This window comes from Primulina eburnea, chromosome 2, assembly GCF_022965805.1.
Source record: "Primulina eburnea isolate SZY01 chromosome 2, ASM2296580v1, whole genome shotgun sequence".
In the NCBI taxonomy this organism is placed as follows: domain Eukaryota; kingdom Viridiplantae; phylum Streptophyta; class Magnoliopsida; order Lamiales; family Gesneriaceae; genus Primulina; species Primulina eburnea.
Genome location: NC_133102.1, coordinates 47560786 through 47581943, shown reverse-complemented (window position 1 = coordinate 47581943; position 21158 = coordinate 47560786). Strand labels below are relative to the sequence as shown.

General features: G+C 34.0%; 2 protein-coding genes and 1 pseudogene across 2 annotated transcripts; 2 read left to right on the top strand and 1 right to left on the bottom strand.

Annotated features, from left to right (window-relative positions):
• Positions 1–1136: 1136 nt before the first annotated feature.
• Positions 1137–3929, top strand: LOC140823923 (uncharacterized; annotated as a pseudogene).
• A 487-nt stretch (positions 3930–4416) lies between these two features.
• Positions 4417–6298, bottom strand: LOC140823921 (uncharacterized). Its single transcript, XM_073185512.1, has 2 exons — positions 4808–6298; positions 4417–4585 (listed from the first exon to the last, which is right to left on the bottom strand). The coding sequence occupies exon 1, from the start codon at positions 6288–6290 to the stop codon at positions 5349–5351; it is 942 nt and encodes a 313-aa protein (XP_073041613.1). The 5' UTR covers positions 6291–6298; the 3' UTR covers positions 4417–4585; positions 4808–5348.
• An 8504-nt stretch (positions 6299–14802) lies between these two features.
• On the top strand, positions 14803–16265 carry LOC140823922 (nectarin-1-like). The gene is made up of 2 exons (XM_073185513.1): positions 14803–14999; positions 15520–16265. The coding sequence occupies exons 1-2, from the start codon at positions 14882–14884 to the stop codon at positions 16053–16055; spliced, it is 654 nt and encodes a 217-aa protein (XP_073041614.1). The 5' UTR covers positions 14803–14881; the 3' UTR covers positions 16056–16265.
• Positions 16266–21158: the final 4893 nt, after the last annotated feature.

Genomic DNA, 21158 nt, shown 5'->3' with positions numbered 1-21158 from the left:
TCAAAATTATATCATATCATAAAAATTAAAAACAGCAGTCAAATCCAAGTACACATAATTATATTTTTAAAATATAAATGTAAGTAAACAAATAAATATAATTACAGAATTAAATGGATAGGTTTCATTTCTTAGAGTGACAATAAAATATTAACTGGGGTCAAACATGGGTAAAGGGCAAATCACAGTTTCAGTGAGAGATGCTGACTGCATTTTTGTCACACATTACCGGACTTTAACTGTGCGGAAAGGGATTGTTAACAGACATATATTATTCCTAAACATCATCTGTTTTTTTGTTTTAAAAAATTAATTAAAATTTCATATTTTTGTTCAGGCCCACCAAAATTGATTCCTTCCCATCTTTCTTGGCTTGTATAAATGGAGATGGCTATTTATTTTATTGAGTACATAGTCAGCATTATTATAAGATTCACGATAATCATGCTCCAATTGTTAATGGATAGGCCTCTCAAATTTAATACTGTATAATAAATATATATCAACTAATAATAAAAATAAAAGACAGACTTCAAAAGCTTTGAGGCCCGCCAGCTGTGATTGTGGATTTAGTATTGAGCCGGACTACAGCAGCAGCAAACACACGTTATTCCATTGCAAGCTCACTCCAGTTGGGTTGTAGGCAATCTTACACTACAATTATGCGACAACGCCAAAAAAGATTAGCAGACGAGTACCAGCAGGTCGACTCAAAATTTTGGTTGGTCGGAAAATTACCCTGATGAATTATTTTGTCACTAAAATATGGATCCAATATTATCTCTATAACATAATTTACTGTACTTCTTTATTTGCACTTGATTTTGAAGCCGATTAGTTTAATGATCATTTGAGATTGAGCACGAAAACTTGTAAGGGTGAAGAATTTTAAAAGCTTGGCTTATTTACATTCAAAGATGCAATTGAGTCTCTTGGAAACATTATATAATGTCAATATTGTATATGTTTATATTTATTTTACTTCTAAATTATTTTAATTTATATAAAATTTATTTTGTAATATTTCTATATTATATTTAAGCTCAATAATTTATCCCTAAGTATGGTGAATGTGATTGACGTTAAGAAAAAGGAAAAAGGAAAAAGAAAATCCTGAAGGGCTATGAACTGATGAAAAACTTTCTTTATTATTTCCAATAATAAACAAATAAATAAAACAAACTTGGAATTTTGTAGTTTCAACTTCCAAGACAACGACGTTCTGAGATGAAACTATGTTTAAACCAAGTCTTTTTCTTGAACTTGCGGAATTCTTGAATGGCTATAAAACTTTTACCCGTCAAGAGAGTTTCGAGTTGGGTTTCTTCGAATGCCTTCCTTTCTTCGATTTCATGTGCGATTGAAATCCAAGCCACCCCAGAAACCGATGAGAATCATTCTAATTCCTCGGCATTTGAGGCAAAGATTCAATTTTTAGAGGATAATCTCCACCCGGACAGCTTAATCTCCGTGTTGGACATCACACCTGATTTGAACTCATCACTGAGGCTATTTGAATGAGCTGCCCATCAGAAAAGATTCCACCACAGTGCTCGTACTTCTCAGAGTATGATTCTTAAGTAGTTCATGGCCGGGAATGTGGAGAAAATGGAGGAATTTTGTCATGAGATGGCAAAGGAGAAATTCCCGGTTATGCAGCTTCTTTCTTGGTGTTGATTGATTCGTTTGTTAGGAATCATAGGCTCAATAGGGTTCTTTATGTCACGAATCTAAGTAGTTTTAAGCCCTCTGTAGAGGTGTTTAGTGCCTTGAGGCTTGATGGGTGCACTCGTGGATGAAAAGAAAGATTTTTAGGATGTTTTGTTTGTGTACAACGAAATGGTGCTGGAGTACTTCCAAACGTCGATACATGGAATTACTTGTTAGAGGCTTTGTTTGAAGATGGGAGAGTTGATACAGCTGTGGATCAGTGTGCTGGAATGCCTAAGAAAATATGTATTCCCAATAGCAGGACTTTTGAGATACTAATAAGTAGTCTTGTTGTCAGGAATCGAGTGGAAGGTTCGATTGTTATATTGAATGAGATGTTTTAGCTTGGATGCGAGGCCGACTCTCGTTTTTATTCTCGTGTGGTACCTTTATTCTGCGGGTTGCGGAATCTAGAAGTAGGAATGAGATTGTTTAAAACTGATGAAGGCCTCCGATTTTGCGCCGGATCTATCTTGTCATTTACAGGACTATGATAAGGTGTTTGTGTGAGCATCTTTGCATGGATAATGCTGATCAAACTTTTCAAAGAAATGATGGATTGTAGCTTCTTACCCGATCATGAAGTAAATCTTGATATGATTAGAGGGTTTTGTAAGTTAAACAAATTTGATGAGGTGAAGAAGTTCTTGGATAAGAAAAATAAGATGGATGCTTGTGTACACACTTCTTGTGTCCTATTCCAACACAGGCGATTTTAGGGTGGCAAAAAAGATGTTCGATGAAATGTTCCAGAGGAATATAGTGGATACTTGTTCCTGGAATATCTTCATGGGATTCCTCTGTGGGGAAAAAAAAAAAGGAATCAATAAAGGCTTGGAATATTTGTCTAGAATGGTTGTTTCTTCTTTGGTGCCGAATTCTGCTACTTAATCTGCTCTTATAGTTGGTCACTGCAATAAGGGAAATTTCAAGAATGCTTTAGAATTGTTTCAGCATGTAAGATTGAAAGATTGGGTTTTGGATTCTTTTTCCTACGCCCGACTTGTCGAGTGTCTATGGCAGAGGGAAAAAACTCGAGAGGCTGCTCAAGTATTTTCGTATATGTCTAGTAAGGGTTGTGCTCTTCAATCCACCTCATTCAATATGTTGATTGAAAAAATATGAGTACACGGAAAGGTTCACATAGCAATGATGCTATTATCATTGGCTCATGTCACTGGTACGGCCTCGTCTGTTCCCACTTACATCTAGTAAGTGTTGTGCTCTTCAATCCACCTCATTCAATATGTTGATTGAAAAAATATGAGTACACGGAAAGGTTCACATAGCAATAATGCTATTATCATTGGCTCGTGTCACTGGTACGGCCTCGTCTGTTGCCACTTACAATAGTATTCTGCGCGGTTTGTCTAAGTCGCACCGGAAACATTATCTGCTGGTGATATTTTCGCACTTGATTGTAGTTGGCTGCACCTTTGGTAAGAAAACTTATTGCTATTTGATTCAGAGCATATTGCTACTCTAAACCGAATAGGAGATTGCATTACTATTTTCAACTTAATGCTCCTGGAGGACTTGTTGCTAGATTCAGCAACATTCGCGTGCTTGTTGTGTTATTTAGCAAGCCATTTGCATATACATTCAATCTATCCTTCAGTTAATAAGATCATCTCCAAGGGGGGTGTTCTTGATTCTGCAATGTATGATACGCTGGTCGATGGCCTGTGGAGAGAGGGATGGAGACGTGAGGCGGGACACATGGTGGACTTAATGTTGGAAAAGGGTTGCGTCTCAAATGTCTCTGCTCACGCATTGTTAATGGGAGGTTCTTTTGGAAGAAAAGAGATAGTAGTTAAAGATAATGTGAGTAGCATACTTTAAGAGGGCTTGAGAAAACGTGATAAATTAGGCGCTTAATTCCTTCCGGTCTGACATGGGGATGTTATTAGAATCCCATCTGTTCACGAAATGGTACTCAACTTGATCTGATCCGGGCTGGTTAAATCGAACCATATTGCTTGAGCTCGAGCGACGACTGGACTAGGAGTTGTCTGCATATTTTGCTTGGATTACGTTTTTGTGTGGTGCAAGCATTTCAAGAAGATAAGATAGCATTTTCGTTGAACCTTCGTGGCATTCTACGCAGTAGGTGAATATGCTTTGATATTCTCCGCTCATAAACAACAAATTCTGTAACAGAACCTACCGACTGTGTTTGAACATAATAATGTTTTTGCTTCTTTTTTTATCATAAAATTTTTACTTCCTAAGAAATTAGTAAAGTCAAAAAAGGTTTTTTTTATGAAAGTTCATAGAAAGTGTTAATTTTTTTAAAAAAAATAAAATGGTAAACTCATTTTATCACGATTAAAAATTATATTAGTAACAAGACTAGTTTTATTGGTTTCTACATTAAATAAATATCATTTACGATATATTTGATAATTAAAACACGTATTAATAAATAATTAGTAAGAGAAAAGGGACAGTGGATTTAGGAAAATGCCATTGGTCGAACAAGAATCCCTTTTTCTATCATTGGTAATTTAATAAACAAATTTAGACAGTAAACCCCAAATATGTGTTCCATTGTGCCTATCAAAATTTGAAATTCGCAAGTTGGGTCGACAAAAATAATAGCTTATTCCAAGTGCTGAAGGTCATACGACGTCTATAATAAGCCAAGACGCTTCTTTCACTTGATGTGAAAATGATTCCATCCCTTTTCGAAAAACATGGGAAAAATTCTTCATACAAATTAATGTACATATCATCAAAATTGAAAAACTAAAACTACCATTTACAGGCCTTTGTGATGACAGCAGATACGGTTCCAGTAGCTTCAGTCCCCACAACCATAAGAATATTTCATCAGTAGTACGTAGCACTTGAGGCCGGAGAGCTTCATATCATTCTTTATAAAAACAAGAGGATTGATTACACATTTAAAATACTAGCCCATTGAAGGAGATATACTCATTCGGTAGCATGAGTTCAGAAACAAAGTTAAGACGTGAAATATAAAAAACAAAGCCCAGTACACAATCAGTATTGCAAGTTCTTGAAAATCTATACATGGAAAAAAGGATCAGCCTCACCAGCTATAAATATGAAAAAACAGAGAGACAGCACTCACATGATCATCAATCACCACGTGATCACAAATGCAAGGCTAGCACAACTAGCCTTTCAACAAAACCAAAAACCTGAAACCAAGAAAAGTAAGTAGTGCGCCTTCAGATAAAGAATAGCTCAACCAGCAAGTTCAATCCTAGAACTTCAAAATCTCACTACGACATCCTTCACAATTTTGAAAACATTCCTAAGAAAAAATGAACTATAGTGGAGTCCCACTGTCATGTTGCTGGTCACAATTACCATTCTCCCTAGACTCCATTTGATCTGCAATAGATTGAACTAAAACATCACCCTTGTTCACTTCCTCTTGTTCAACTCCCTTCATATCGTGATCCTCTTCATCACCCCCCAAAAATGCAAATATCGCGGTCTCAATGTCACAGTTGTCCCCCTCCAACATCAATTCTGCAACGTTTTCTCCTGCAACCCCTCTTGTTATAGCCTTTTCGTCCACATCCATCACCACATGACCATGATTTACAGGAGCACCCAATTCAACTTGTGCCGATATTCCACTTATCTTCTCGTTTCCCTTCAGTTCAACCGCATTTAATGCAGCCAAAACCTGAGGTTGAGTTATCTATTTCATCTATATTCCTTTTAGTATCAACAATCCTCTTCTCCGTAATCACCAAAGAATCCACAGCAACACCCACATTCCCATCTCTATCACAAAGAATAACATTCATATTATTTTCTCTCTTCACTTTAGCACCATCAATACCGAAAGAAGATACACGAACTCCACAAGCTCCCGATCCAGATTCCGACAGTGCCGCTTCTTTCTTGCTCAACTTCTCCTTGACGACCAAATACGCCACGTGTTCCAATGCCTCCTTGGCCCTCTTTCTGGCAAAAGCTGCCTCCTTGGTCCTTCTCTCCGCCTCTGACTTAGCGGCCACCACTGCCTTATTCATTGATGTGGATGCAATCTTAGCAGCAGCCAGTAATTTCCTCGCTGCGTCTCTATCAATCACCTGAAAACCCCCATTCCCTTCGTTAAATTCAACATTCGCCTCCTTGGCCGTTTTCAATTTAAAAATCGGGGTGTTGAGGTTGATGCAAAGGGGGCAAACGTACAGTGTGGGAGGGGGCGTGGATCCCGCTGAGACACAGTGGGAGTGAGAGGATGAGTAGCATTTGCAGCAGTTGATGACGGCGTCGTTCGAAGGGATTGGCGGGTAGACTTGAAAACAGGTTGGGCAGAAGGACTGTGCATGGAGGCGGAGAACGCAGGTGGTGCAGAGACGGCGGAAGATTCCGCGGTGACGGACGTGATGGAGAAGAAGCCGCTCCTCCAGGCCGCAATTGCCGCATGCCACGGCGGTGGAAGAGACAGCCGTGGTGGTTTCCGGTTTTATCACCATCTCGGAGTCTTTGAAACTCAAACTAAAGTCGGAATGGGAGGAGTACCAGTTATTAGGGTTTCTCGGGGCGGGAGAGACGAGAGAGGGAAGGCTGACAATGTCACAGATTATCATTTCGACGTCGTTTTTATGTTAAATTTTAAATAATCGCTTCAAATTCATTCTTCGCATCATCATATTTAAATATTTCCAATTGTATATATAGTATTATTTAATATTGAAATAAATTGTGTGACAGCCACACATGCATATATATATATATATATATATATATATATATATATATATAAAAGAATGGTAATACGTAGCTAGTTTGTTTACAATAATATATTGTGTCAGTATTATTTAGAGCTTTTCATGACTTGGCATGCATTCATGTTATTCAAATGTCTGTGAGTCAGGAAAGTCTTGTTCGATTAGCTAGCTACGGTTCTGGAGGTGAGATAGTATTTGGAGGAATCGACAGCAATCACTATAACGTTACGTTCCCAGCGGTGACAGAAAAAGGCTACTGGCACGGGCAAGGTACATAAACATACATGGAGGCGGGGAAATGCACCTGGCCATTTTTTTTGTAACACTACGGTTGGTATATAAGGTTTGGAGCCGCGACCTCGTTTTTCTTTCCTTCTAAGTTTTTTAATGTTTATATATATAATTAAAATATGGTGTGTACCAATATCTCTCTATTGCCTCTTTCTCTTGACGTGTGTTATATGTGTCTATCTATCTTAATCACATCTATCTATATATTTGACTTGTGAGAATATGCTCTCGTCGGACTGACGCCATTCAAGTAGCCTGATAATTTCCTAATTTCAAGTAGAGCTCGATCTATCCTGACCACTTATCCCACACTCCTGTATTGTCTTTCTGTGATACTCGATCCTAGATATTATAGACACGATTTATTATGATTGAATCTCGAACCTGAAATCCATTTCAAATTTAAGATATATATTGGTCTCACATGGACTGACTGACTGAGACTGACTATAAACAATAAATTGACTTATATTAATGATAATCATCTAAGAAAACATACTTTATAAATAATACATTTATTTGAGGTATAAATAAGGAAGAATATATACAAGAGAGTATTTTAATCCATGCATTCCAATAATTCCGATGAAATAATTCGTAAGCGATCCCTTCTATTAAATATTTAAATAATACTCCTTATATTATATATTCCTTTAAAACTGATTTTGTACCCCAAATCCAAAAATAATCAAATAATTAAACTTCAAAATTCTTAACAGTGGTAATTTATATTTAAAGTGACACAGATCCATGAGGAGGCTAGTTCGTAGATTTGGATAATTTGCTTTTACATCAATAAATAAATTCCATCTAATAAACTAAAGTGTGTGGCAAATGAAATGCTGACAAATTGGAATTAAGAATTCAATAGTTTAAATAAAGATTCCATTAATTCTTTAATAATTAGGTTAAATTGAAGATGAAAGAGATTTGTATACTAGATCAAGGGCAAGTTAATCATGCCTAACATTCCACTAATTGCCATTCATATAAAAGGTTATATTCTTATTTCTAATGGGCTATTAAATAATGTCATGTTATTCGTGGTCGAACATTTGTATGAGATAATGACGCAACTTAAATATTGTAAACAGTATAGTATTACAACCTAAACGTCACATGTCAATAACCTTTTGCATATATAAATATTTCTCCTAACATACTTAATGAAATTAAGCTTTTAAATCATATTTTTGAGCTTCCTTCGGCTAGTGATGTAATATAATTTTAATAAATTTTTTTTACTACAATAATTTTCTTCCTGGTCTTTTTCCTGATGAGTGGTATTAGTACTTTTTATAATAAAAGAGAAACTAATACATAAATTATTTTTAAAAATTAAGTTAATATTCCTGCAGATTTGTGATGGTTACTTTTTATATTGCTACTAATGATCCCATAATTTTAGTTTTTTGAATTTCAGGAAGAAAAATTTAAGTAATATTAATCTCGGGAATTTTTTTTCTTTTTTTTATAAAAACTTTCTAAATTTTTTTTTGCAAACTCAGTGATATAATTCATGCTCAAAATTATCAGAGATAAGGTATTACTTTTTGATCGAATTATTCTTTAAAAAAAGAGATGCATTTTCATTGTAGAACAAAAACTCATTTAAAACTTAGATACAAGGTGTATTGAGAATAGCTTATGATTAATTTCTCAAATTTTGTTTTATCAAAAGTTATAAATAATAGTAATAACTAATACAATTCAAATATTTCAAAACTGTACGTAAAACAACTCAAACATCACGGCTCATTCGCTCTCTAAACAAACACAACTATTTCACACAAACAATAATCGAGTTGAGGTAATCACAAGTTAAATTTAATTGTACGTACTCCCAGCAGGGCATTAATTAATGGAAAAATTGATTATTTTAATGAAGGTGAAGACAGCAAGAGCACACTATGTCATTTATTTATTTATAAAGATAGATATACGATTTCTGCTAGTACAAAAAGAATGGTGTAGATAACTAATGTACTGCGTGTCTTGCTTAAGGCTCTGATTTTGTAAGAATCCCAAAAGCTAGACAGCTTGAATGCAATCAAAATTTGTCTCTTTTTCTTTTTTTCTTTTTCCTTTTTATATTAAAAAAAAACGAAAATATTCGGAAAAACCAATTATATTGCGTGAATTCCATCATTCAAAAGGATACGTCCTATAAAGGTTTCTTTTGACTCTTTTATTCTGCTTTTGATTAGTATTTTTTCTTATAATGTATTTAATAATTTCTTATCAAATCCTCATTTGTCCTACGTTTATTACATTTGAAGAAATAATATAAAACTATGACAGAATGGTAAAGAAATTTCAAACCTGGTGCAACTTACTTAAGTAGTACTATAATCGAATTAGTCATGAAAATCGAACTTTGATCATTGATTCAAATTTATCGCCCTTTGCGGGGCAGAATCATATATATATTAGATGCATGATAACTAGTGGAACTGAACTGTCTCCTCGATCAGCTCAAATTAACTCAACGAGTGGTGATTGGAAGACGAATCCACTTAGCTTATACTTCTTTATTACTATTATTATTGTAAGATACCTTACTTTAATAATCAATATCGAAACATTTTCGCAAAGAGTTTAAATTAATGAACATCTCACTTTATTAAAATATCTATATGTATTATTCGTCTACACTCATAAAAATAAAAAATGTATTAAATAGACAATCATTTTAGAGGTACATAAACCCAATTAATTAAGCTAGTGATCATATATACTTTACCTAAACAACTTAATTAGCATTTTGTATTATATTATCTCTTAATCATATCGTGTTAAATTGGTCTATTGAGAGAGGAGATTAATGTGACTTTTTGCACTTTTTTCAAATAATTTTCAGTGATACGTCAGCGTTACGTTACACTCTAATAAAAAAACGACTAAAATGAAAAAAAAAATTCAAATTAGTAGATTAAGATCGTAAAAAACAAAAAAATAGAAAACCTGCAGGTTATAGCTCTTCAAGCTAACTATATACTGACCAGATTAGACAACGAAAAGTAATATATCTTTGTATATTTACAAAACTAGGTCCAAATCTCAAAAGGAAAGGAATCTTCACCAATCATTGAATTCTAGGGTTGGTAACAGGGTTTTTTAATATGCATATATAATGGGGAATAAAGGATTGCACCACACAAAAACAATTTATGAAACGTACATCACCACACACATATAAATACACATTTAAGCATGCAACTTTAGAGGCTGTGGTCCACAATCCATGCTCTTTGCCTAGCACAAATAACAAGCATCAATCAGAATAAAAACAACGGCCACTGAATTAACTCTCAGTTGATCCCTCACCCTTGGATCATCCTCCATTTTCTGCTATAAATTCCAAACTACTTCACCATCAATATTGCAAACTCAAGAAAATAAACACAACACATATTGTTTGCCAGTCTTCTGATCCCACCAAAAAATCACACACACACACATATATATGGCAGGAAGCAACAGGCAGAAGAAATCACCTGCTGCGTCTTCCCTATTCAGTTTCTTTAAAGCCAAAAACCAGAGGCCAAGAAATCCGATCCACGACTACGTGAAAGATGATGATTTGAAGGCATACAAAGTGTATCCAAGCGACGAGGACCGAGGGCGGTGGGTGGCCGAGCCCGGGATCGACAAGAAAGCTTCTGCTTACATCTCTTTGACTACTGATAAATGGAAAAGCACCGGAGTTGCTAACTAGTTTAATTAACGGAGGGTCTTATTTCTTTGTTTGTTCGTTCATTGATTAAAATAAATTCATCAGCAGCAAACTTGTACATTTGGTTCATGTATGTGTATCGATTGCAAGTTGTCTCTCTTGGCACCAAGTTTTTTTGTAGATTGTTAATTAATGTAGAAAAGAGAATGAATAAAGTGGACATGATCCTTTCACGCTTCTGCCAATTTTCTTAATTTGCTTCCCCACACACACACACACTCACACTCATATATATGTGTGTGTTTTTATATAACTGTAATCATATATGAACTTTAAAATAGCTAGTATTTTTCATTTATAAAGCGCTTCATTTATTGACGGCCGGAACGTGATCCAATGAAATTTGGCACCCACAATTCATTATACTTTAATAACACTTAAGTTTTTCGTTATTTTTTATGATATATATCATCTTGTAATTAATAACATAATTTTTAATCAAAAGATCGTATTTTATCTCTATTTATAATATATAGATTTAAAAAAATATGTTAAAATTCTTTTATTTTTTTGTCGTTGAAGAATTGCAATTTATAAATATATCAATTATGTACTTGATAAATAATATTTTATTTTAACAACATTTTTTTGATATGTTGATATTGAGTTAGGTTGAAATCACAATCTTAACATGGTATCAGAGACATATTCCGATCTTAGATGGTTATGTGTTAGACTTTCTATATTAGGCAACTCGTTGTCTTGTAAACTTCACGATCCAAATATTCATTTCTGAGAACATCCGTTGGATAAAATTACTAAGAGTTGCATATATGGACTTGGACAATCATCTCACAGTTGCACGCGTGTTGTCTGAAATATCTCCAACAATTATGACAGCACGTGCAACAGCACTCTTCAAAACAGCTACATCCTTGAGAATTATTTGTCTCTGAAAACCACGACATGCAAAGTGCATACAATATGCAGACACGAAAACTTTCAAGTGAAGAAGTAAAAAAACGAGAGCAATAGATCGAAGAAACCACCACGAAAAACTCCCACGAAAATCACCTCACGTAAATCACGTCCACGAAAAACCACCTCCACGAAAAACTCATCGTCTTTCTCCGTCTCCTTTTTGAACACCCACGTAATTCCACACCTTTGCATGAGGAGAATTCTCTTATTTATAGTCCTTATTAAATATTATATCAACAAGAACAATATATTTTGAGAAATAAATTTAATATGAAAATTATATTTCTCCTCACACTTAATAGAAGTAATGTGAAAATTGTATTTGATCATGAAGTAAAATGGTTTTTAAGAAATACTACTATAAATTAAAACAATATATTAATGCGCGTTAATAAATTATGCAACTTAAAAGAAACCGAAACTTTTATGGTTGTGGTTATGTTTATTTAGGGTATAAAGTCAGCAATAAATAAAATTTCAATTTAATAATACTATTTACGTAGCTCACTAATAATAGAATACAAACTAAACATAATATAATGTAATATATATTTCTATGTCCAATAAAAAGAACACTAAATTAACAAAATTATTACTCTAATATAACTATAGGTTACGTTTAACTTAGCGAAGTTTCCCGCAATGACCAAGGCATAGTAATAATGGCTCAATCTTCTTGTATAGACGATGTCTTTGTAGTTGTTGGCATCCAAATTGTATCAATAAAATTTTTGTGGCACGACTATATATATCAGAACGTACAATTAACCTACCAACTCTGCTTCATCATCGACCAAAGAATATGACTACAACGTGATTATCTTATCTACCTCGATTAGTTTGAAGGTAACGTTTGCGTATTGGCGCGTGATTAGCGGTAAAACACTAGAAGGTTAACTTATAAGATACACACATTGATTAAATAATTGACGATGCACATCAAAAGTTTTTTAAAGCCGTGATTTTGATAATTATTAATTAAATATATAGATACATAAATTTATTAATGAAAGCTAAATCCCAAAAAACATATGAAATTTTAGAAATTATACGTGTGTAATTTGGGATCACTTTATTTAAATAAAATCTGCTTGTCATTTAATGATTTATGAATTAATCTTGACAATGATGCAAGTTAATTGTGACATCTACCTACACGATATTTTAACGAGCAATTGTGAATTAGGTAAAGTTTTCTTGACTAAATTACATATGTCACAATGTTTTAACAAGCAATTCTCGATTAGGTAAACCTTTTTTGACCAAGTAACATATATATTATAAACAAATTAGGAGAATATTACGTGGACATCGGAATCAATTAGTCCCATCAGCCTGGATCCATCCGATTATTTCGGGAAAATAAAGAAAATAATTTCGCAGTTTGGACATCGTAATTTATAATTGTTATACGGACAACTGAATACATATAGGGGAGATGGAGAGACCGGTCACACTAAGTTTATCTTATTGACAGCCTCGTGCAAAAGCTCATTCTCACCTTGTCTTCTTCGATAATCTCTTTCAACTTTGTCGGAAAATCCTCAACTGTATTCCAGTCTCTGTCATATTCAAAGACTGCGGATGTCAAGAAACAAGCTGCTTTGTTTTGCTCTCGTAGATATATATGATGTACTCTGACTTATCACTCTTTAAAATTAAGTTCTGACATCTAGATATCAAAAGGAACGAGGATGACATGGTGTCCCTTCGCTGTGAAATCATTTCACTGCTATCTCTGGGTCGATTCCATGCACTATCTTTTTGTGCCTTAAATCCCATGCATGTTAGGGAAATTTATTTTTTAAAACGAAACATATTGGTGAGTTCATTGACCATTCCTTTCTCTTCAAATAATAAAATTATTATAAATGACTGTCAATTTTAAGCTTTATCACCCATCGTTATTATGCAGATTCAGAATATTAATTAAATTAGTAACATATTAAATGGTTAGATAATTTTCTATAAGATTAACAAATATATATGAACGCGTTTATAAAAGGTTTTGCTAAAACTTATTGTTATAAAAATTTGTAATTCATATATTTTATATTTTATATAAAAACCTGTATATTATTTTAAAAAAAAACCAATTATATATATGTGTGTGTGTGTGTGTGTTTGATCTTTATTGTACCTATTATGAACACCTATGTGAACGTCGCTAAAATGACGTTCATCTATTAGATTTACAATTTCATCAGTTTGGATTAAATGAGTCGTAATTTGTCAAATTTTTCCGAACAGAATTTTATAAAAGTGATGATCTATAATTAATCCATATTTATCTTTTATTATTTCTTTTACTTGTAATTAATTGAATCCCTCGTTCAACGAATGTTAATTACAATTCGTATTTTTTTCACATATAGTATGATTTGACTTAATCTACGTATATAGAGGTTAGTGGACTTTCAAATGCAAGCTGGAAAGGTTAATTAAAAAACCATTTATTTAATTTTAAATAAATAAAAAACACACAAGTTAATTAAATATACTGCCTTGTGAAATTTATTAGATTTAAATATATTTTGACGGAGTCGAATCTTTGCGTCTTTTTTATAAATAAGATAAAATCTCAAATCATGCCTTTTCATCTTGTATACAAGGCATTTCTCCATGTTCCAATGAAGTGTACACAAATAAATATATGGTTCAAATTTAATTTAAATTATTTTTAAAAAAAATAATTGGTTGGAATTTATATTTTTATAAAATTATATAAAAATTTATTATGTGAGGAAAAAATAATTGGAAACTTGAGTTTGGGATCTGGTAAATTCTTGTAAACTAATCAAATAAAATTCAAATGGAAGGTTCCACGATTGATTAATCTTACGCATTATATTCTTTCGGACTTGATCCAATTCTCGGGTCAATACGGCAAGTTTCGTGCTTTTCTCGATTATAAAAACAAAAACGTAGTATACACGTCTACCATATATTTTACTTCCACATTAAATTATTGAAAAATTTAAATTCGTATATTTAATTCAACAATTGGTCATTTAGATAAGAACACAAAATTCTTGACAAATTAATTTTGCGTTATGAGATGAATCTCCAACCCAACTCAACTCATAAATATTATTATTATGTTAAAAATATCATTTTTTACTGTAAATTTGGACAAGTAGTTTCATCTCGCGGATATGTACGTGAGACCATCTCAAAGAAAACCCACTAGCTCTTTCATGAATTAACCGAATGGATATAATTAAAGTGAGACAAAAAAAAAAGGTCGACAACCTTGTACATACAATTATAATAAAATCATGACCGACTTACCAAGAAAAAAAAGTTACTTTAATTTAATTTAACGATATAATATACATTATGAAAAAATGAAAATTTTTAAAAATGGGACCTCAGGAAGACTTTAAACTCCCTCCCACCTATAAATAATCTCATCCACTTCTCATCTCTTCACACATCCTTAATCTTCCCAACCCATATATCCCGTACTTCATCTCTTTCTTCTTGTTCCTCCGGATCCACCATGGCCACCGCCGCCATCTGTAGAATGCTAGCAATAATGGCTATAATCTTGGTCGCCGGAAGAGTTTCTGCCGACCCTGACATGCTTCAAGATATCTGCGTTGCTGATCTCGCCTCTGGTATAAATCATCATCTCAGTTTGTTTATAAAATATAGTATAGGGAACATAAAATTATATTATTCAGAATAATTGAGCCAAGTCTTACTCTATAATGCATCTTGCGTCGTTGCATGCGCCCAAAAAAAATTTATTGCAGCGCTAATATGTGGTTTATTGAATTTACTTTGTGAAATTATTTGTATATGTTATTAATGTTGTTAAGTAAAAGTGGTTGCTTATTTTGCCACCTAGCTAATTAATTGGATATCTCTTGTTCTACGACTGTATTTAATTTGATATTGTAATTATATGAGTAATTTTTCCCTTTTAAATTTATGTTAACAGATCATTTTTATTCATTAATTACGATATGGGTATTTTTTGTATTTTATTCTTGAAAAAGGAGCTATATTATATTTGTGTTACACTCGAGCTAAATATTTAGTAGAGATCTTCTATAAGAAAATTAATAAATATAGATATAGATGTTAATTTTAGAAAGTCGTTGAATTGACATTTTGGCCTCCAAATTGGAACAGCTGTGAAAGTGAACGGATTTGTGTGCAAGTCTAACACGTCGGCGGACGACTTCTTCTCCACCCTCCTGGCCAATCCCGGCTCCACCAACAACACCTTCGGATCACTAGTCACCGGTGCCAACGTACAGAGAATCCCAGGCCTAAACACCCTCGGCGTTTCCCTCTCCAGGATCGACTACGCCCCCGGCGGTCTTAACCCACCACACACTCATCCACGCGCCACTGAGATCGTGTTTGTCCTCTACGGCGAGCTGGAAGTCGGCTTCATCACCACCGCCAACGTCCTCTACTCCAAGACCATAAAAAATGGCGAGATCTTCGTCTTCCCTAGAGGCCTCGTCCACTTCCAGAAGAACAACGGTATAGTTCCCGCGGCGGTGATCGCCGCCTTCAATAGTCAGCTTCCGGGCACACAGACCATCTCTACCACCTTGTTTGGGGCGTCGCCGCCGGTGCCGGATAATGTTTTGTCGAAGGCGTTCCAGATTACGGTTCCCGAAGTTCAGAATATCAAGTCCAAATTTGCACCCAAATGATCATCCTGTTTTCGTTTGATAATTTGATTTATCGTTTATTTGATGTTCTGATGTTTGCATGAAGATTTCCCTAATTTCTTTCCATTTTAACAATAAAAACTGATGTTCTTCAAATTTCTTTGTAGCGTTACACAGGCATGAAAATTGTGTGTATCCCCGACTTCAGGAGATTTAAGATATGAATAAATCGCACATTATGTATTTGGTTAATTAACAGTATAATTTAGTGTGAGTAACTTTAATCTCCAAATATATATATCATAGGATGGAATCCTCCAGAGAAGAGTTAGAATGGATATATATATATATATATATGAAAAACTAATTATTGTTTGATTATATATTGGAATTAAAAATAATATAGTATCCATAATTTTCAATTTATTATCTAATCTTATAATTAGTCAAGCAATTTCTCTCTAATTTTACAAGGCTGCGTCTGGTTGAAAGATAAAATAAACTAATGATTAGTATCTAAATGATAAAGAAAATGATTATAATATAAATGTAATAAATGGTATAAAATAATTTATGTTTGGTAAGATTTTTAGGTGTAGGATAATTTTGAATTTTTTGATGAAAGGACAAAATTTTCTTTTTTTTTCTTCTTCCACTACGGCTGCGGCGGTCTGGCGGACGATCCGACGGTCGAGGTGGAGGCGACGGTCCATCGATGGTGGTGCTGCGGCAGTCCGACGACGGCGGTGGCGAAGATAACGGTGCAGTGGTGGTGGCGATGCGGCGGTCCGACGGTGGTGGCAGTCCGGCGGCCAAGGTGGTTCAACAGCGGTGGAGGAGGAAGGGTAAAATTGGAAAGAGAGTAGGAATAGAAGAATGATTAATAATCCTACGGAGGAAAGATGTATTATTTAATCACACGTAATACAACATAATCATTTATAGGAGGGATTGAGTTGATTAAATAAAAATCGTACCAAACATTAGATAAAGTGTGATAAAATAATCTATCATACTTAATCCGTCGAACAAAACGCAGCCCAATATTTTGAGTCAAAATAACTATGCTATACATATCTTTTTAAAAATAATAAGTAAATCAAAATTTGATAAACAAAAGATGTGCAATACATAATTTACAGGTATCAACGTGGATGCCTGATCGCGAACATAAAAAAATAATAATAATAATTTTTTTTTTTTGACGGTGAAAGCTCTTGTAATTTATTGAAAAATATCAAGATCCTTAATTACAAGATTAATCAACCAAAAAGGGAAGTCTCCACTCTTCCAAACGAAATAGGAAGGGGAGGAACAAGCAAAAGAAGCAATAGAGTGAGCAACATTATTTGCAGTCCGCCGCACATGCCGTAGAGAAGGGTTGCCCAGATGAGTCAAGAGACCTCGGATATCGAAGCTAGGTTCCCGACATAACTACGATTCTCATCTCCACTAGTGACTGCTTGCACAGCTAAGAGAGAATCTGATGTGATAAGATGAATACCAATATTGTGTTCCCATGTTGACTCCAATTTGAATAGCAAGAAGCTCAGCAAACGTAACCGATATGGGTTTAGCAATCTTTTTACCAAAAGCCAGAATTGGTTGGCCCTCATGACTTCGAATTATCCCACCAAGTGCGAAGCTATTAGAGCCTTCGTTATAAGATGCATCCACGTCCAAGCGTAGAGTATTCACAGGGGGAGCAATCCAAGAGTTCGGGGAGTTTAAAGGTTCATGGTGTGGCGCTAGCCACAGAGCCTGGCATGCCTCTTGGAAGTCTTTCAATAGGTTAGTGCACCACTCCACATTGATCGCACAGGGGTACGCATTGCGGAGATGTGTAAGACGAAGTCTCTCACTCCAAATAGCTCATGACCTCATCACAAAGCCTTCAAACTCTTCCTTAGTCAGCTTATCTTTCATAGAGAGTGATATGTCCGAGGCTTCCAGGTGGCGAGCTTGTTTTAAGATGTGCCAAAATACAGTTCCTTTCCAGCAATGTTTTATGGCCGAGCAGTCAAACAGAGCGTGGGTAGTGGAGTCGCAGGCATGATTACAAAAAGGGCATGACACATGGAACGGTTAGATAAATTTCTATAAGATTAACACATCTGAATTCGTTTACAAAAGATTATGCTAAAATTTATTATTTTTAAAAAATTGAACCCTTTTATTTTATTGGGAAAAAAAAAAGAGGATCAAACGTAGAAAAGGAGAATTCAACAAACTCCAACATTGCCATATATTATATCAAAGGAAAATTCAACAAACTCCAACTTGCAATAGTTAATGAACACGCTAAGAAAACTTATTAATACACATTAATTACTAATCTATTGGCGGATCGGATAATTGAGTAATTACAAAATTACTCAATTAATCAATAAATGAGTTTGAATTTACTTGAGAGTATGTTTTTACATCATTTAATGATTTGTAAATCTTGAAAATGATGTCAGTTAATTGTGACATCTAAATAATATTTTAACAAGAAATTGTGGAATTTTTTTATTTTTTAATTTGATCAAATAACATATATATTATAAGCAGATTAGGAGAATATTATGTGTATATTGGAATCAATTAATACTCAAAATAAAGTAATCAAGAGGATAAACTAAGCGGCATAATTATTTCGTGTCTTTCTAAATAACTTTAATTATTTCGGGAAAATAATCATAATTACTTCGCAATTCCGACATTGTAAATTTGTTCAACACCGAAGAATTATTTTAAAAACGAAACAGACAGTAGATTCATCGACTATAACTTCCTCTTCAAATAAAATTATATAAATGACAGTAAATTATAAGCTTTTATCACCTAATAATATTGGTTAACATATGATACACACACACACACACTTTATTAATTAAGAAGATACATGTAATGCCCAAGATATTATATCATGTTAAAATACGATTATAGATTTTAATCGAGATGAGTATGTAATACTAATTTAATGTGATTATTAAAGGGCTATTACGAGACCAATCGGGACAAGTAGAATTGCATAACATGAGGACAGAAAGTCTGGCGCCCGAGCGGTAGTTTTTAACCGCCCGAGCGCCAGTGTCCATGAAAAATACGTCGCGGGCAGAGGAGTTGGCGCCCGGGCGGTAGATTATTACCGCCCGAGCGCCAAAGAAGCAAATCTGTAGTGCTCGAGCCGAGAGGGCCGCGCTCGAGCGGTACATTATTACCGCTCGAGCGCCGACCGAAAGTCACGAAAAGTAAACACGTAGCTTGGACATGCAAAGTGGATATATATATAAATTATTCCTCAGAATAAGGAAGAAAGAGAAGGAATGAGAAATCTCCGTGAAAATCCTTACGCTTTTTTATTTCAATCCGTCCGTTAGATTTTAAATCCGACTTCGATACCGTGTTCCTATCAACGTAGGCTACAACTGGACGTAAGTTTTACTACGTTTTAACATGTGAAATTATGATGTTGTTAGAATTGAGTACACGTCATATATGTTGTTCTTGACATGTTAGACAGCGTAGAATCGAAATCAGATTAAGAAACGGACTGAATATGAAATTGTTATGATTTTCAGAATGAAATTGAATGAGATGTGATATCAGATTTGTACAGGGATTGATTATAAATTATTAGAACTGGTATATACTGGTTTGGTATCGCCGGTATCGCAAGATTGTACGGTTGTACCGTCAGAATTTGATAAAACAGAGATGTTGTGATTTGATTAGAATATTGATACAGAATATATTGATATGTCATTGCCAGATTGAGTATTGACAGACCTTGTGTTCGAGACTTCGACAGATTCAGAAAGACAGCAAGAAAGGTATAAATTAATGTTGAGTTGGGATGGTACAACTCAAGTTAGGTTTGACTTGAGTTTCCCTAAATCAAATACTTTATTTTATTGCATTGATATTTGCAGATTATCAGATTGATATTGCATTGATAGTTGTAGATTATCAGATTGATATGTGCATGTATTGACTTAGAACAAAGTCAAAGTCCGAGTCTAGGGCAGACAGCCTAGCTAGGGCAGAACCGCTAGTCTTTCTCAGAACCAATAAGACTCTAGACTTACGGTGTATCGACGAGCTTCAGATGTAGATCGACGTCTATCTCAGACACACTCGATACAGCATACCAAAGTCTAAATTAGATTGGGATCCCTAGATTTGAGATAAGATAAGATTAGATCACGAGTCATTAATTCATGTAGTCAGACTAGATACATGTTTTGATGATTGTTTATGCTTTTATATATGTTTTATATGATTGCATGTATACATTGTTTATACTGGGATATTCATATCTCACCGGAGTTATCCGGCTGTTGTCTTGTTTGTATGTGTGCATGACAACAGGTGGGACAGGTACAGGGTCACAGAGGTGAAGACAGACTGAGATTAGAGTGGTGATACCGGACTTGGACTAGAGCTAGGGTTTAAACACTTGATAGTAGTTGTTGAACCTGAGTATGTATGATTGTATATTTTATCAAATTTGTACTTTTATACTGATATGTATAGGAGTTTGATTCTATTACCTTCCGCATTTTTAAAAAAAAAATTTAGACCATGTTTATTATAATTGATTAATTAGTCCCAATCATGATTAAAAGATGATTAGCGTCCGGGTCCCCACCATACCTCAACACTTAAATAATTTTTTGGTGATTTTTTTTTTCTTTGGTTCCAAAATTACCTTCACACATTTTGACTCTGATTTATATAATTGCATCTAGAGTTTTTAAAGTTTTTGTAACAATAATTATACTAATAAAACAAAAAAGACAATAAACAACCAATTCGGCAGTTTGAGTTAAATTGAGTCCTATATATACTTGTCAAATTCCCTCCAATGTTGCATTTGGTAGATTATATTTATCAAATATTAAATCTATAACTTATTTATTTACACATATGTTATACAAAATAGAATATATTCAATTGTTTTTAGTATTCAGTGAACTCGAAATCCAACATAATTAAAATAAAATAATATATAAATATAGAAGAATGAATTTGAGTATATATATGGTCTTGTTAATTTCTCGAAAGCTTTAAGAAAAACATTTGAATATGTCTGAAATCCTTATATTTAAAAATCAATCGATTCAAACACAAATCTAAGAGAAGCGATGATTAATAAAT

Excerpts from the sequence above, each read along its gene's own strand:
- LOC140823922 (XM_073185513.1), top strand. The coding sequence starts at position 14,882 with ATGGCCACCGCCGCCATCTGTAGAATGCTAGCAATAATGGCTATAATC. Across the intron at positions 15,000-15,519 it reads CGTTGCTGATCTCGCCTCTG|CTGTGAAAGTGAACGGATTT; the intron begins GTATAAATCATC and ends AAATTGGAACAG.
- LOC140823921 (XM_073185512.1), bottom strand. The coding sequence starts at position 6,290 with ATGATAATCTGTGACATTGTCAGCCTTCCCTCTCTCGTCTCTCCCGCC.